Source organism: Neoarius graeffei, chromosome 27 (assembly GCF_027579695.1).
Source record: "Neoarius graeffei isolate fNeoGra1 chromosome 27, fNeoGra1.pri, whole genome shotgun sequence".
In the NCBI taxonomy this organism is placed as follows: Eukaryota; Metazoa; Chordata; class Actinopteri; order Siluriformes; family Ariidae; genus Neoarius; species Neoarius graeffei.
The window spans coordinates 46,037,057-46,050,786 of NC_083595.1; the positions used below are offsets into that span (position 1 = coordinate 46,037,057).

The 13,730-nt window shown below is 41.3% G+C and overlaps 1 protein-coding gene across 1 annotated transcript; it reads left to right on the forward strand.

Moving 5' to 3' along the window:
• Window positions 1-9,438: 9,438 nt before the first annotated feature.
• Window positions 9,439-13,359, forward strand: irx3a (iroquois homeobox 3a). The gene is made up of 4 exons (XM_060911159.1): window positions 9,439-10,100; window positions 10,920-11,982; window positions 12,433-12,472; window positions 12,930-13,359. The coding sequence occupies exons 1-4, from the start codon at window positions 9,888-9,890 to the stop codon at window positions 13,024-13,026; spliced, it is 1,413 nt and encodes a 470-aa protein (XP_060767142.1). The 5' UTR covers window positions 9,439-9,887; the 3' UTR covers window positions 13,027-13,359.
• The last annotated feature ends 371 nt before the right edge of the window (window positions 13,360-13,730 follow it).

Sequence of the window (13,730 nt, forward strand, 5' to 3'; positions counted from 1 at the left end):
CAACACAGTCACAAAACAGGCAGTGTGTTGCTAATCACATCACCGTCAAGAGCAAAAACTACCCACATAACATCATTGGAGTCACAAAGAAAATGTGTTTGTAACCATATAATGCTCACCTTGTTTGAGAAAAAACGTGCTTTGTGTTGCTTGGCTTTTTCCTCAGTCTGCAGCCATTCGAACTTGTCCAGGCATGTGAAGTGTTCGGAGAAATTCAAGCCAAGTGTAAAGAAATTAAGTTGCAAACAAATGTAATTAAGTTACCGCGACTTGAATTTTGTCCGTTATTGTTGAATGATAGATTTTCAGTTCAGTTAAGTCATGATAGTGTGTTGAAGCAACAGTTCTACTTTTTGTGTCAGTAGGACTCAATAAAATAACAGTTAGGAACAAAAAGTCTGACAATATCATGGAACTTATTTTTTTTTTTCTCACAACAACACATTTATTTAAGTATTGGCTAAAGGTCCTCTGAATGACTTTTTAGAGTGTACATGAAATATTCTTGAGGTTAAGATTTATATGTATGGATGAGTGCAAAATAATAAAGTGTGAAGAATCCCGAAGGAAACTGCGGTGTACTTTGGTGTAATTCAGGTTTCCATAGAAGCGGGATGTTTTGGGCTTCTGATGGTCCCTCATCAGTGGTGCAAGCACACTGCTTCACAAAGATCTTGTACATATTTATTTAAACATAAATGCATACAATTTATTATCATGAACAGTATTTTGTCCTGTTAAATAAAACATCTATTTTGTCCTCATGATGTGCACAATAAAATGTGCTATATGAGGTGAGAAAGATCGGATAGATAGATAGATAGATAGATAGATAGATAGATAGATAGATAGATAGATAGAAGTTTCCACCTCAAATAGCCCTTGAGTTGTTGTCTGTTTGTTTGCTTGCTTGCTTGCTTTTTTATTTGCTTTTTGCTCACATTTATTTTTGCACATTGTTCGGGCACAAATGTTTTATTTAATATAATAATAATAATAATAATAATAATAATAATAATAATAATAATAATAATAATAATAATAAATTGTATGTATTTATGTATCAGTAAATATAATTACAAAGCAACTAATGCATAAATTATACATCAATGAATAATTAATTACATTACATATATATATATGTGTGTGTGTGTGTGTGTGTGTGTGTGTGTGTGTGTGTGTTGAATACATACATGTGTAACATGGCATATAAAATTTCCAATTTTGATATAAAGGTAAAAATACCCACAGAGGCTGACATCAATGTAAATTTTTGATCAATTCCATGCTTTTTATATAATATCTCTTTCCCATTTCTCCTCCAAATCTTTTGATTTTGTGCTCAGTGTGCCCCTAATGACTCCCTCGGTCCATAATCTACAGCATCCAAACAGGAACGAACCAATCGAATGTGGCGAGGCAGCACATGGCAATGCTGATTTGGCCAAACTGAGTGGATCCACATCTATTAACAGAAGGGGAAGAGACGCAGGAGGGCACAAGATGTTTCAGGAGGGGCAGGTGATAAACGTGGGGCGTGACCATCGATGATGAGCCTGTTATTGTTCTCCGGATCAAGCCATCTCTCTCTCTCTCTCTCTCTCTCTCTCTCTCTCTCTTTCTCTCTGTGTGCGCGTGTGTGTGTATCATGGGTGTTTATGAAAGGGGAATTAGGGGAGCGCCTGTGTTTAATCATTATGAAGTGGGAGAGGGGTGACCTACCAGCTGAGTCCAGCACTGCTCCAGTGCACACTGGGTGGAAAACAAATGCCCTCAGGCACACGTGAGCTCACACACTGACACACACACACAAAGAGGGTTAACACTGGCTCCATTTCATGAGTCAACTGTGAGAGTGAAATCGACAAACAGTTACTGTTGGGGGACAAACAAAGGAGACTGGTCTTGTAATATTCAAGCAAAGACCTTCGTGTATTGGATGAGCTTTGTTTTTTTATGCTTCTGTAACCCTAATAAAAAATAATAATATCAGCATCATTATAAATAAGGTAACGTTTACCGATAAAGTCTATAAGCTACTGAGGACAACAGAAATTGTGAAAAAATAATAATAATAATAATAATAATAATAATAATACATTTACATTATTTTTATTTTTGTTAGACTTCCAGTATTGACACTGTTGTTCATAAATTTTATATTCAATATAAACTCAATTTAGGGCGGCACGGTGGTGTAGTGGTTAGCGCTGTCGCCTCACAGCAAGAAGGTCCTGGGTTCGAGCCCCGGGGCCGGCGAGGGCCTTTCTGTGTGGAGTTTGCATGTTCTCCCCGTGTCCGCGTGGGTTTCCTCCGGGTGCTCCGGTTTCCCCCACAGTCCAAAGACATGCAGGTTAGGTTAACTGGTGACTCTAAATTGACCATAGGTGTGAATGTGAGTGTGAATGGTTGTCTGTGTCTATGTGTCAGCCCTGTGATGACCTGGCGACTCGTCCAGGGTGTACCCCGCCTTTCGCCCGTAGTCAGCTGGGATAGGCTCCAGCTTGCCTGCGGCCCTGTAGAAGGATAAAGCGGCTAGAGATAATGAGATGAGATGAGATAAACTCAATTTACATCATCACTCACATACAAGACATTCAAGACTCTATGTCTATACACTGATCATTTCTTTAAATGTTGTCAGAGCTTCTGTGCGCATCTGAAGATCTCTGTGTCAGAGAGCTGGTTAAAGAAAGGATGATATCACACTATCTTCTTCTTTTATACCCCCCATCATGTGTTTATTGAGCTCTCCACATATCAAAGGGGAAATATCTATATTATTTGTGTATATTTCACTGAGTAACTCTGTGTTGAAACACATTAAATACATTCATATTGAAATATTTGAGATACGTGTCGCAATTCTTTTGCTAATTCATGGCCTTCTTTCCACAAAAAGTCGAAATAATGGACAAGTTTCGCTCTTAGCTTGTAAAAACAAATGAGGCAGAGCATCTTTCCTCGCCCACCATCAGATTAATGAGCAATCCAGTGTAGAAATAGTGGAGAGAGCTAACACTGGACTCCAAGCTCCAGAATGCAATGCAGCATTACGATGCACTTGGACTGAGTTATAACAGAGACTTGGCTCAGATAGTTATTGATCTGTGAGACGACGAATGTGATGGTGTTGATGGTGGAATTAGCATGAAAACTGAAGCGTTGGATGCTGATTTGGTTTTGCACAGAGTACTGATGAGTCAGTGAGAGAGCTGGACAGACTAAAGTACTAAAGCGCTGCTGCATCAATTTCCTGAGGCAGATATTTGATGAAAAATTTAGGTAAGTGCTCCTGCCACCACTACTTTGCATATAAAAAAACCTCAGAATTTCATCGCCAAACAAATCATGGACTCCACTGAAGATCATCTCATCTCATTATCTGTAGCCGCTTTATCCTGTTCTACAGGGTCGCACACTGTAAAACCCGATAAGGTCACTAAGCTCAAAAATTTTATTGAAGCCGATTACGTAAAAATTTTTGAGGTAAGTAACTTAAATTTTTTAAGGTAAGATTTCTTAAAAATTACACTATAGTTACACTTAATTGTAATTTTTAAGAAATCTTACCTTAAAAAATTTAAGTTACTTACCTCAAAAATTTTTACGTAATCGGTTTCAATAAAATTTTTGAGCTCAGTGACCTTATCGGGTTTTACAGTGCAGGCAAGCTGGAGCCTATCCCAGCTGACTGCGGGCGAAAGGCGGGGTACACCCTGGACAAGTCGCCAGGTCATCACAGGGCTGACACATAGACACAGACAACCATTCACACTCACATTCACACCTACGCTCAATTTAGAGTCACCAGTTAACCTAACCTGCATGTCTTTGGACTGTGGGGGAAACCGGAGCACCCGGAGGAAACCCACGCGGACACGGGGAGAACATGCAAACTCCGCACAGAAAGGCCCTCGCCTTCTTGCTGTGAGGCGATAGCACTAACCGCTACACCACCGTGCCGCCCACTGAAGATCATATTAATTATAAATATTAATATGCAACTCATTCAGTGTATTTTCCCCCCTTTAAGGTAAAAACCATGTCTCGTCATGGAGTCGCACCAATATACGGTCAAGATAGCATGGCAGCAGATGTCCCCTTTTCATTCCGTATCATTCAGGACGCCACCAAACTCATAGATGTTTTTGTATACGCACAGAAATAGCCAGGGCCTTGACTGAACCACATCAGGTATGGACTGGATTGTGGCGATCAGTTCATCCGGTGTAAGTCAGAAGTGTCAGTTGCTTAGTCTTGCTCCAGGACAGGATCTCAATATCAGTGAGTGTACAAATAGCCGGGAGGTCTAGTCTGAATCAATACCTCAACACGGGCTATGAAGATCTATCATAGCCACTGCTCAAATCCCTTCAGAAGGTGGAGAGGAAGAAGAGGGGGGGAAAAAAGCCACTTTGCTCTGGTGTGCAAATGATGTTTAACATCAACGCAATTAGCAAGTCTTCATTCAGCCTAAAACTAGCACTGAGAACATAAGGTACTTCTTCAGGCGAGGAGATCTGCCTTACACATGCACGCTCATGATTATCCTAAATCAGTGTGTCAGTCTAAGTGGACCTGAGGGAGTTCCTGGACGTGGCGCATGCGCAGTATGCACCTGTCTTAACTCCGCCCCTTGGGTGTTTTTTTTTTTTTTCACTACGCAGTTCAGATAAGCTTGCATTTTAATTCAGCGCACAAGTTGCTTATTTCACCATCGATCAGCAGTAATGCCGAATCAATGTTCATCTTGTTACCTGGACCAGAGCCGTGTAATACAGTGATATCTCCGTCCACAGGAACTCAGTGCCTTGCGTAGAAGGACTTTACCGTAAAATCAATGTCTGTTCGTGAAGGCAGGAGCGAGGAGAGGAGAGAAGACAAGAAAGAAAGAGAGAGAGAGAGAGAGGAAAGGAGTGAGAGGAGAGAGGAGTGAGAGCTGGGTGCTTAATATGTAGCTACAACACTTGCATGTGTCTAAGAGTCGCTCATATGATGATGATGATGATGATGATGATTTATTCAACAGATGGAGAGCTTTATGGTATTGACGCAGAAGATTTATATATAAAACAATTGCATTATTATTATTATTATTATTATTATTATTATTATTGCGTGTCTTAGCCAAATTTATTAGGCCATAATATAATATCACTTACTATTATACATTATAATAAAATTAATAAAATAAAGTCACCATCTTGAAATGTTCAAGTTCACCGGATTTGTTCAGGAAAGGGGAAAAAATCGCACTTGTGCAGATCTTGGTAAACACCAAGCAATAAATAAATTAAAGTATCCCAACTTTGCAACCCCCCCCCCCAAAAAAAAGCATGATCCAAATATTCACACCGGAAAAGGGGACGCGCAATAAGGCAACACCGCGCGCGCTCGTACCGCCGCAATCAATTACCCTTTTACCCCCCACCGCACACACACACACACACATACACACACACAGAGTGTGTTTCTGATGCGTGCACGTGACGATACAGCCTGAATAGAGTTAATCTCTACAACGTGCACAAAACTCTCCATCCCTTTCAACTGACCGCCTTTCGGGGCTGTGCGTAATGCTCATTTGGGCTTGTGCACCAGGGTCAGTCGGTGTATCATGCAAACCCTGAGGCACAGCTATGGCGTGAAGGTTAAGAAAATGGCTGTGGCCTGCAGAGACAAAGCCTAATCTAAGCCACCTGTGGATCTGAAACACGGTCACGGTGTTTAAACCAGAAGCCGCTCCTTCACCTCACCTCACCAAACTTGCTTTCCGATACGAAATTTGTTGGAGCACTTTTAATAAGTCGCACTTCATTGACTGCTTGCAATTTGCTGCGTGTCCAGGGAGCTGGGAGAAAGTCTGCACTATATTTTTCCTTTTCTTGTAAAGTTTATATATATATATATATATATATATATATATATATATATATATATATATATATATATATATATATATGCGCCACTGATTGGCCTAATGTAATTAAAATAGTATTATTCTTCGAGTACAAAATAATTTCTGAAGTTTTCATCAATGAAGTTTGCATTAATCCTGTATCGTGTAGTATTTACACTTCGATAGATTCATTAGCCTGCTTTTGTCCTTGCATGAGATGTGCTGCTTTAATGGCTTCTTCAGGATAAGCTCTGATAACTTTTAGTTGGCTTGAACAGAAACTTCACACTGTGTAAACATGACAAATGAATGCGGATTAATTTGTGTGACAGGCTACACTGTGTGTGTGTGTGTGTGTGTGTGTGCGTGTGTGTGTGTGTGTGTAGGTAGGTAGGCTACAGGGAGAAAATCCTGGGCCGACATTTATATTTATGATATTTAAACAGTATTTAAATTTCAGGAGGCGCGACAGATGGTCCATAAATGCGTAAAAAGTCGTGCTAAATCACCTTAGTCAAGTTTATAACCTAATATCTCCCTTAATGAAACCTTAGCTGAAAATATTCCAAACAAACTCTACAAACTCCCGAAGCTGTTTTGGCTTTTTTTTTTCTCCCCCCTTTCACTCCAGTCTCCCTTTGGAGATAATCAAATAAACGTCTGTTTGCCAAAGCAGTTAAAGAAAATGAGATTTGAGAAAGTCAGCGCCTCTCTCTCTCTCTCTCTCTCTCTCACACACACACACACACACACACACGCATTTCTCCTCCTCCCCTGCCCTAAACAACCTTTTACACATCAAGGCCCATTAATTGTGTTTTCGTTTGAAATCCTTTGTCACTGCAATTAGCCGATTTGGATAAGACGCATAAACGACTTCCATGTGTGATAAGGTGTGTGTTACTTGTTTTCTGTCGCCTGGGCTTTGTGGAGGTGATCTTAGGAGTGTCATTTGCAGAGCCTCCGGATGAAGCCTTTAATTTTTTTTTTTTTTTTTTTTTTTTTTGCGAGCGTGCGCGCCGGGGTCGTGTGTATTGCGCAAAGAGAGCTGAGGGTCTTTTTGTTGTCGCTGTTGTTGTTGATTTGGATGTTTGTTGGGAGAAGGAGGAATGGTGAAATGGTGTCATCTGCATAATTGCCTGTAAGGACGTCAGAGAAGTTATTCCTTCAAGAAGCACATCGGAGATTGATGCCCTATTCATTTCCCGAACTGGTTACTGCTAGGACTGGCTGAGAGGCTGAAGCTAATTCCAGAGCACCTTAACAAAATATTTCTTTTGGATATTATTATTATTATTATTATTATTATTATTATTATTATTATTATTCCCGCGCCACAACATTTCATCGGTGACGCAAATTATCTGTCTCGTCATCGCGCGTTATTTTAACGAATTGATCTTTTATCGACTCCATAATAAACAGTCAGTGTTAAGCGGTAGGAGGGCGCCGGGAAGGCAGGCCGACTTAATGCTTTTATGGCCTCACCAGTTTCCCGACTTGGTGTGAAGGGGGGGAACCATGTGAAGTTAGCTCATGTGCACGTGTTTGAATTGGGGCAATAAATCAGCAGCAACGCATCAGCAGCAACGCTTGGGGCCCTGGTGGCTCCCGCGGAGGAGATGCGTGTGGCTGCCGGGATTGAGGTGCTGTCGGGCGCCTAGAGCAGCCAGGACGCACCGCTGACTACCCGGAGACTCGGGTGACTACCGAGTCAGAGCAACTTGATCACTGAGAACAGGTTTTGCAAAGAAGGACTAAGATTTCTGACAGAGGAATTCGGCTATAAATTGAGATACACAGTGCTGCTGGATTTTGTCCCAGTGGTGATGTGGGTCAGCCGGGTGTTTCAGAAGAACCCGGTTTGGTTTGGGTCTGGAATTATTATTGTTTCCTGCACATGATTAGATACTGCTGGTTTTAGGTATTAAGCCTCTAAAATCCCGAATCGTTTTTGTCTACATGCCCGGACATGGTAAAAGAAGAGATGATTGATAAATAAATAAATAAATAAATAAATAAACCTGGACGCACTGAATAGTCGGTATGAATGAAGGTATTATAGAGCTGCACATTACACAACAGACGCTGCTGTGATAAATACAATCATAATCATCAGTTTAAAAGCAGATTGAGGGCATTTTACTGAAGTACAAGGCTTTTCCTGGGAATCTAAGCACACTATGTCCTGAATTAATTCTCACTATTATTATTATTATTATTATTATTATTATTATTATTATTATTATTATTATTATTATTATAGCTGAGGTTTTAGCTTCTGTGGCTTCTTCTGTAAAATAAGCTGAAGCCTCGACCACTCAAACGCGCCGTTGTTTTGCAGAGGCTTAGCACAGAGCACAAGGGTATGATGACATGATGATACCAAGTCCAGATGTAAAACAATCACGGATGAGTCCCTGACATATTTTCATCTCTTGGTTCAAGGAATTTCAATTCACGTCGTGCTGTTTTAGATTTAATCCGCATTATTTACAGGAGGCTTGGGAGGCTATCAAAGCCATCGTTTTGTAGGGCAATCCTTGGTCTTATATGATCAAGATCAAATAAGATAATAATAATAATAATAATAATAATAATAATAATAATAATGGAGAGGAAAAAAAGAAAAGAAAACACAGGCATGCATAATGAGAGAGGTTGTAATTATGCAGAAAACCAAAGCAGCTTTAGAGTCAGTAGCCTATATGGTGCATGATATTAGTGCAAAATCAACAGCAGAAGTAATAATAATAATAATAATAATAATAATAATAATAATAATAATAATAATAATATGTTTTCTCAGCTGGTAGAGCCAGCACAATGTACAGCTCTCCAGTCCACACCAGTGTGTGCTGGTGAAGCTGCCGCTGTGACGCGCTCAGGGCGCAGGCGCTAATCGCCGGGCTTCTCCATTCCTGTCAACTTACTCTACGAAGTCAAACGACAACTTGTCAGCTGGTGGATGTTTGAATTAAAGACGTAAAGCGGATACCGAGCAGCTCGATCGACGTTTGGTCTGAATGAAATTAATTAAAACTCGATATTGAAGCTGTACAGTTAGACTTTTACGCGTGCGCCCGCGTACGTACAAGACTCCCACAATGATCTTTAAAAAAAAAAAAAAAACACCTAAAGTCCTACAGAGGATCAGGATTGAAGTAAATGACAGTAACAACAACAATTCAATAAACAAGCAAAGAAAGAAAAACTGAAAAAAGTTATATACAATAACTCGACATGAATTAGAATTAGCTAAGAATGAAAGAGAGAGAGAGAGAGAGAGAGAGAGAGAGAGAGAGAGAGAGAGAGAGAGAGAGAGTATTAGCCCGAGAAACTGGGGAAGAAGAACTCAAGCGGCGAAGAAATGACAAATGAAATGATTGGCGAGCCATAAAATGAGATTTGAAACTCTTTCAAATAAGAGATCGCGACGTCAGAGCGTTTATCCATACGGAATAGAGCAGCAAGAGAGGGAAAAGGGTAAAGAAGAAGAAGAAGAAGAAGAAGAAGAAGAAGAAGAAAAAGTGAGGGGGATATGGGCGAGAGAGAGAGAGAGAGAGAGAGAGAGAAGGGAGTGAGGAGTGAACGTGTGGGAGAGACTTGAGAAATAGGAGGAGCTTCTGGGCGACTAGAAATGTCAATCAGAGCAAAAGGCGTCCCAATAATCTAAAGCAATCTGTAAGGACCTGACCTTAGTCCATTCTGATCAATAGGGAAGCGAGGGAGGGAAGCGGCCGGCGGATCGTTTACGCGCGGCCCGTTTTCGGAGGAAATACAGACTTCCCTTACACTTTTTGTGCTCACTGTACACTGGATATCGTAGCGCGCATCGAGAGAGCGATTTGTGTGTGTTGTGTGTGTGTGTGTGTGTGTGCGTGCGCGCGTGTGTGCGCACGCGTGTGTGAGAGTGTATGCGTGTGCGCGATTTCAGCAGACTGCTGTCGGGTGTTTTTTTTCCCCCCTTCGTCCCCCAACTACAATGTCTTTCCCACAGTTGGGATACCAGTACATCCGACCGATATATGCGCAAGAACGGCAAGGGATCGGCAGCGCGCGCAGCGGGAGCGAGCTCAGTCCGTCCGGCACGCTCTCCAATGTTCTCTCCACCATGTACGGATCACCTTTCACCGCCGCGCACACCTACGGAGCGTTTCTGCCTTATTCAAACGACTTGTCCATTTTCAGTCAGTTGGTGAGTTATCCTCTCATGCAAAGATTACGTAAATATTTTTTTCCTTCTCTCTGTCTACTTCTTCGTTTCTTATTAAGTCTTCTCTTTTAAATGCTACTTGTTGTGTGTTGTGCGTTTGCGACACCAAAAAGGAAAAAAAAAAAATCTGCAGGTTATGGTTGCATGGTTTTGCAAGACAGTAGTGAACTTTGCTGTTGACACCGTTTGGCAAATACGAAATGAAGCAAGAAAAAAAGTTTTAGTTGTAACAAATTAACCAGTAATACTTGTTTTTGTTACACAGAAACAGGCCTGTGTGTTGACTGCCAAGCAATAATGTAGGCAAATGATCTTCAAAGGAATTCTGTGGTCAAAACATTAGCTATTAATCAGAAAGGAAACAAACACAAACAAACAAATATACAAATATATGTTGCCTCGTTTATACCAAGCTACCATGTATAATTCTGTTAAATCTCTATCTATCTATCTATCTATCTATCTATCTATCTATCTATCTATCTATCTATCTATCTCTTTCTTTCTTTCTCTGTGTGTGTGTGTGTGTGTGTGTGTGTGTGTGTGTGTGTGTGTGTGGTTCAATATGTCAATATGTGTTATTTTTAAATTTATACCTAACTCTACATTCCTTTATGTAAACTAAGTACAGAATTAAATTCTATGTTTACAGTAGAGCTAAAAAAAAAAGTAATGCAACTTAGGGGAAAAAATTAACAGTAAATAAAGTTTTGTTTTTTGTTTTTTTCATTTGTTGTGTTTTCCAGCGCACATTCCCTCATGCCTGTTTCCCATCCTAACATTCTTGTGCTTGTGTTTCAGGGAGCTCAGTATGAACTAAAAGACGGTCCAGGTGTCCAGCACCCAGCGTTTGCTCATCCTCACCCTGCTTTCTACCCCTATGGTCAGTACCAGTTCGGAGACCCGTCCAGACCCAAAAATGCCACCAGGGAGAGCACAAGCACGCTGAAGGCCTGGCTCAGCGAGCACCGCAAGAACCCGTATCCTACCAAGGGTGAGAAGATCATGCTGGCCATCATCACCAAGATGACCCTCACCCAGGTGTCTACTTGGTTCGCCAACGCCCGGAGGAGACTGAAGAAGGAGAACAAGATGACCTGGACGCCGCGCAACCGCACAGACGAAGAAGGCAACGTGTACGGCAGCGACCACGAAGGTGAGGACGGCGACAAGCGCGAGGACGAGGAAGAGATCGACTTGGAGAACATCGACACGGAGCACATCGAGAGCAAGGACGAGCTGGACGAGCAGGACGAGCTCCACTCGGACTCCAAGCTGGACGCCAGCTGTGACTCGGAAATCTCGGACGGCTATGAGGATTTACCCGGGCCCGAGCCGAAGCTTTTAAAAGCCGTGGCCCAAGAGGGCAAAGACGCGCGCGCGGATGCAGACCCTGAGCGTCCCGATCACTTCCACCACCACCATCACCACCTCCATCACCACCATCACCATCACCTTCCTCATTCTTTAGACCTCAAAACGCAGCCTCCTCCCAGCAGCGCGCAGATCAAACTCAACCCGGTGTCCAACTCTCCTCCGGCTGAGAACAACGCAGCCCCGGTGCAAAAACCTAAGATCTGGTCTTTGGCTGAGACAGCCACGAGCCCGGACAATCCCCGGAAATCCCCACTCGTCAACGGGAGCTCATCCCAGGCCGTCCTGCCTCCTCATAGACTCGTTTCATGCCCGGTGGGCAAACTGCAGAACTGGACGAGCCGTGCGTTCTCTGCGCACCAGCTTGCGCTCCTCAACTCAAACCACTATTTAGGACTGGCCAATCAGGCTTCAGCCAACGGCCTTGCGCTCTACACCGGCAACAGGCACACGGAAGAGCGCAGTGGCAGCTCAGAGACTGCGCACACAGGTACATCACATCATCCCCCTCACTGATCCACTGAGCCTGTGCCCGCATTTGAATACTCCTCGTGAACATGTTCCTCACGAACACGGTTTTCCTTTTCCTATCCAGTGCATATATAAATATAAATAGGACAGATCTATATCAATATTTTTTTTTGTTGTTGTTATTGTTCTACAAAACTCCGTGCTATCAGAGATTTAATAGGCTGAACACTTGTATACAGAAGGAGCATGCGCATTTAACAGAGGGGAAGAAAAGCATCAAAAACTCTTTAGGATTTTCAAGGCTGTTTTCTGTCTCTCTCTCACACACACACACACACACACACACACACACACACACACACACACACACACACTCTTGAGCAGAGTAACACCTTCACTCATGGTCTGCCTACAATCAGGTGTTCAGATTGATTGATTGATTATTTTATTGTCATTGCTGTTATTTCAGAGAGATCTAGTGCCTTGGGAGCAGAGAAAAAGTCAACACAGCCCGTTATCACAGTCTCACACACACACACACACACACACACACACACACACACACACACACACACACACACACACACAAGCTTGGTAATTTCATTTTCAAGTTAATAATAATTATAATAATATTAATTATTATAATAATTTTATTTTTGATTGATGTAATTGTGTATTGGATAGCCACACAAGTTTCATCCATATTCCATATTCATTTCTATATTTTGCGCTTTTTTTTTATTATTCTTGTGTAGCTGAATGTCCAATGTGCATAAGGAGGGTTCAAACATCCCAAACGCGTCGTTTGGCAATAATTCAAACGAAATTAATAATAATAATAATAATAATAATAATAATAATAATAATAATAATAATAATAATAATAATTCTAAAAAAAAATCCTTCTCAACAACCATAATTCATTTGCTATTTAAACTTTCACTCTCTTGTTCCCAAACCTTTGAGAACTTCCCCCATGTGTCTCAGGCCTCAGGACCAACCTGAAGCTGCCATGTTATTATCTCCAACCCCCTTCCCTTCTTTCCCTTCATTTCCCTCATAAGAGACTGTTTTATAGCTAAAGCTTCATTTTAACCTGTCGTAAGGAATGTTTAAAAAAAGTAAAGAAAAAAAGAATAACACACCCTGTGTACTTACCTTGTAAGCATGTCCTTGTGTATAATTGCTAATGCAATGCTGTAAAAAAAAATTGTAGTCTGTGAGGTTTTTTTTTCCTTCCTCTTTTTTCCTTTTCTTTTGTTTTGTGAGGATTCGATGTTGCAATGTTTTGTATGTGTATATATATAACGTAAAGAAAGAAAATGTACATAATTGTGATCCGAAATTGTACAAGAAAGTCTATATTTTGGCTAATAAATGAACTGCGGCAACTTAACCAAGACACATGCGATGTTTTGATTTGCAAAATTTGAAAATGCATACTGTTTAGGGTGTGATCAAAACTTAAAAAAAAAAAAGTGAAACTCCTGTCTGTGTTTAAAAGAGAAGTGTGATGTATTATTTTTAAACCTGATCACAGTGGAGTGTTTAATTGGAGTCGGGTTTGGGAGCAGCCACACTGAGCAGAAATCCTGATTGGCTGGGCTGTTTTGGATGTGCACTTCTCTTGAGGGAACTTCAGCAGGGCTTCTGAGGCTTGGCTGAGCACGAATTGGTCGATTTGAAACGTTTTCCTATTTCAGGGACTCGACCGTAATTAGCTCCTTCTTGAATCGCATATTTGGATATTAATGGTTGGGGGATTAT

Coding starts and splice junctions, on each gene's coding strand:
- irx3a (XM_060911159.1), top strand. CDS start 9,888: ATGTCTTTCCCACAGTTGGGATACCAGTACATCCGACCGATATATGCG. Junction 11,983..12,432: donor CTCAGAGACTGCGCACACAG/GTACATCACATC, acceptor CTGTTATTTCAG/AGAGATCTAGTGCCTTGGGA. Junction 12,473..12,929: donor GCAGAGAAAAAGTCAACACA/GCCCGTTATCAC, acceptor CAAACCTTTGAG/AACTTCCCCCATGTGTCTCA.